General features: G+C 43.2%; 1 protein-coding gene across 2 annotated transcripts in view; it reads left to right on the forward strand.

Moving 5' to 3' along the window:
• The window catches only part of GNB5 (G protein subunit beta 5), a 26821-nt gene continuing 22217 nt past the window's right edge, over positions 1–4604 (forward strand). Inside the window, exon 1 of one of the 2 annotated variants that reach the window (XM_027688494.1) lies at positions 1–126. In XM_027688494.1, the coding sequence (XP_027544295.1) occupies positions 1–126 (126 nt within the window). Of the gene's footprint in view, positions 127–4469; positions 4484–4604 lie in introns of those variants that run through there. The other variant, XM_027688495.1, reaches the window with a different exon arrangement.

Raw genomic sequence — 4604 nt, forward strand, 5'->3', positions numbered from 1 at the left:
ATGTGCGACCAGACCTTTTTAGCAATTGTATTTGGTCCCTGTGACAAGTGCTCCAAAGAGAAGCCCCTCAGGCCTGTTTACATCAAATCAGAACAACTCAGCTACTGCTCGCTATGTGTGGAAATGGTACGTTATTGATTCTATCAGCCAGAGTGTGGAAAGACTGCAAAAAAACGGGGGTTGGTCTGTTAGGTTGGATTTTTCTGGACTGCAAATAAGCATTGCTAGGCCCACAGACTGCCAAACAAACACCTCTGCAGACACCTGGTGTTTGCACGACCCTGCAACACAGGTGGCCCTGGGGCTCAAGGATATGTTTTATAATTTTTGATTGAAAAATCATTAAAAAAATCAAGCTTTTTCCCTTATGGTACCACGTTCCTCAGCTGTGCAAATGTTATGTGCCCATCTAAACTCTTCTCTGAGGTACATGTGTGCAACTCTGCTTGGCCTAAGTTCTTAAGTGTTTCCCACTTACCTTTAACAGAACTTTAAAAAAAAAAATGCTATATCATTACAGTAAACTCATTCACTAGTGACTAGGAACATGATGTTCATCTGGTCTGTCTCAGTAAAAACGAGACACAGTGAAGTGCTGTCAGAATTCCTTCATGGCCCACATTTCACACTGCAACCATGTTGTCTCCTGTGCTAAGTGCAGTACCTGGGTGAGAGCTGGAAGTAGCTACTATTAGAATAAGGTGGGAAAAAGCTTATCCTCAGTGGATAGAGGAGTGGAGTGTCTTCTGTCACCATGGGCATGCATCACCACAGAACTTGGTAATGGGGGAGATTAGCAAAGCTGCTGGCCTGACCAGCAGGTCCTGCCACACACCTGCCTGAAGAAGGAACGATATTGGAGACTTTCTAATCTCCAGTAATTACTGGTGAGGTGATATCCCACTATCCTGGTAGGAAGCAGTGTTCTAGAGAGATCACTGTGGGGTTTTTTAGGTGAAATACAAAGCTAAGGTCATGAACCTATGTGGCTATTGAAGAGCTCATCTGCAAAACTCCTTTTGTAAACTTAAGGATTTTGTTGTCCAACTTGGTAGTATTTTATTTCATCTTCCTAAACCATTGTGCATTATCAGTTGGAGAAGACATCCATCACTGTTTCCTCCCCAGAACTGGTCTCTACTGTGTCTGAATGGGGTCCAACTGTTTGTTGCATTTGACTGTCAGATGAAATGATGTCTGCAGGAATGCTAAAAGGTTTAGCAAGCTGTGTTTACAAAACACTGTTGTACAAGCAGATGAGAGCACTGATTTGGTGGCCTAGGTGGTGCATGTGTACAATTCACTGGCTGACACAGCACATTGTCATGCCTTAGGTTCTTTAGGAGGAAATTTAGATGTAATGACTGCAAGACAAAAGACAGTCACTTCCTGGTTTATTTGCTTCTCCTGACTTTGAAATTGCTGTTTTGTTCAGGTCCTTCTTGGCCAACAGCCTTCTTGGCTATTTATCCAACAAATTTTTGCATGACCTGATAAGTGCATGCTGGAATTACAGGAAAGGGGCTGTTTGTTATTTACAGTCCCAGCAACTTTCTCCTTATTATTTGTATTATGGACGTTAGGCTCTTACCCACTGGAACAGCTGCTGGCTAGAAGCAGACTGAGACTTCAGGAAGAATTGCCTCAGTACCTAACAGCCTGTTAGGCTTCCTATTAGCACTGCAGTAGGATCTGGTAGATCTGGCCTCAGCTTGCTTCATATTTAGCAAAAGATTTAAAAACAAATATTCAGAACAGAGAGAGCTCTTTACACATAGGGTAGGGAAATTATATTCTTTACTTTTTTGAATTGATTTTTTAGAGCTTTGGCTTATATCAAAATGCACAATATATCCTTGCCACACTTGTGCAAATGTTGTGCATATTGTAGTGTCTAATTGGCTGATCTTTCTGCAACTTCCCAATGTGCCCATGCAACTCCTGATTCCAGTCCAGCAGATGCACAGATGCATTTTCATCAGCCAGTCTTTGTGATTTCCCCAAAAACAACATATGTTGAGGGCTAACAGAATTAGAAATTGCTGATTCTCAGTGTTGAGGTCATCCTGCTTCAATTGTTTTAGACAAAATAATCTTCTCCCTCTATGGTTTTGCCTGCCTTGGAGTTTGGTGCTAATCAGTAGAAACTCAATCAATGCTTGCTGGTTTAGTTTCCCCATAAAATTATTAGTAAATTAGCTTACAATTTTAAAAGAGATCAGCTGGTGAATTAGTGAGAATTATTTTAAAGGCCTAACTTTTGAGATAGGCAACAATTTGTGACACACTGATAGATCATTCATTTTCCCCACTGTCCTTATTATCAGAACAGTACCAACTTTCTTCATCCATCCCATCATCCCATCACTACAATCTGATGTATTTGCCATGTGTGGCACTCATTAACCCAATACTATGTTATCTTCTAAATTATTTCAACCCTGCTCCATTTTATTAAAAGCTCCCAACTGGCCTTACTCTAACCTGTGGTTTTTGCATGGTTGGCTAATGAGAGCATGGGTAGTTAAGCAGTAGTTGGTCAGATGAACTAAATACTTAATTTTTTAACTTTTTATTCAAATTAATGATATGTATCACACACTTCTACAGCTCACTCTGTTCAGTAGAGGCTTCCCTTTCACCTTATGGATCTGCTTACCCCTGTCATCTCAGGACTAGTACCATGTATCAGCCTACATGTGTGGTTCCCAAGGACTCACATTCTGAGCTGTTCTTTGTAGACTTTTTAATCCCCTTCCCTAAGGCAGTGAGACTGTTCACATCAGTTAAGGCAAGAAACTCTGAATTTTTCACTGTCAGGACTTTGCCAAGTATCTGACAGATAGGTGTTATCTATGCCAAATTCCTGAGAGCTGATGTGTTCCTACCAAGGTAAATAAATTTCCTATGGCTTTTGTTGGATTTAACTTCTGGGCCTCTTCACACTTACCAGGTGTCAGAAGTAAGGCATTTGTCATAGATTCCTTCAAAAATAAAGTTTCTTCTTCACAGTCTTCCCCTGCTAGTGCCCCGGGACACAGCTGTATTATTGAGTTCAATATAGGTAGGTTTAATTTTTCAGACATGAAGATAACACAGTACAAGAAGCTTTCTGTCACTTTCCTAAAAGACATTTGGGATGGGTGTTTTGTTCTTTTAGTATCACTTTAAAAATATGGAATTTTTTATTTCCTTGGCAATGCCTGTGCTGGAAGGCATTTCCAATGTGCTGATTACTGTGGGAGGCTTTGAAGGATTTTCCTTTATCGAGAACTATGTGAATTCCATAGTTTACACCACCTACCTTTGCGTTTCTGATTCTGAGTGCAACTGGATTCATCAGTTCAGGGCTGCCTATCAGGCTGGTGGGGTTAGGTCACACCAGTTCTGTGGACAATGAGAAGTCTGGAAATACATCCACTGCCTTTGACTCTGCAGCAAAGCAACCCAGCTTCTGCCTGGAGATCCATTGACTAAAAGAGACCTTGAGGACATGACCAGATCAGGGCCCGAGTTCAGCTCCAGAATGATGGTGAAGAGCTCAGCAGCTCTGCCCTGGTATCCCTGTTGGACAGCAACATTAATTCCAAGCCCAGTGTGGGAAATGACTTTTCTCTATCCAGGATGTGCCCAGAGTCCAAACAACAGCTGCAAACAGTCATTTTCTTATCTCCCTTTCCAATCTTGGCCCATCTCCAGATTGAACAATAGCCAGTGGATTGTCTATTTTCTGGCTAAAAGGAGACAATGGGAGCCAATATGCACAAAGTTACTCCTTGTAGATCAAGGACAATTCTGTAGTAAGAGGACATTTTCAAGGAACTCCCAGGGAACAAGGAGCTGCCAGGCTATGTGCCATGGCTCTTTCCCTGGAAGCACCAGCTGCTCCTTGTGCCCAGCACAGCTCCTGCTCTGCACCCAAGCAGAACCCACAGACCTGTGCCCCTGGGCTCACACCAACACCAAACTGGAGGGTTCTTTATTCACCCCTTGGAATTTTGGAAACTGGTCCATTTCAAGAGCTGGGAAGGCCACAGACCATAATGTGCTTAAGAGTAGGGGAAAGAAGTAGCTTGTTCAAAGTGGAGTAAAAGAAAAAAAAGAAAAAGAAAAAAGAAAGAAACCCTGATAACACCAAATTTAAAAATGAGAAATGCGAAGCACAGTAGAGAGAAGGGTTCTTACCACTGCTCTTATACTGCTGGCACAGGAGCTGGGCCACAGACCTGCATGGCTGAGTCTCCTACCCCTACCCATTGCAGTATCAGGGAAGGATGGATCTAAGCTGGCACAGGTTCTGTCTTCCCAGTCTGATGTTTTAAAATGCCATTGGGATGACCGATTACTTTTTTTTGCCTCCTTCCCCCACAGAGTGTGCAACTCGTACAAAGAAGTTTGGATGCAAAGCAGAAACACCCTTTGGCGTGTGTTTCTGGGGAAACTAAGCCTTTAGGCTGTGAAAAGGGCTTGGGATGCACAGTGGGTAGGAGCGGGGCAGGAGGTGAGGCTGGTCCCGGCTGTCGGCCCGGAGTCCAGTGGGATGCTGATGCTGGAGCAGGCTGGGGATGCTGGAGCGGGCTGGGGATGCTGGAGCGGGCTGGGGA

Source organism: Neopelma chrysocephalum, unplaced genomic scaffold, assembly GCF_003984885.1.
Source record: "Neopelma chrysocephalum unplaced genomic scaffold, ASM398488v2 Primary Assembly neopelma1_75, whole genome shotgun sequence".
Classification (NCBI taxonomy): domain Eukaryota; kingdom Metazoa; phylum Chordata; class Aves; order Passeriformes; family Pipridae; genus Neopelma; species Neopelma chrysocephalum.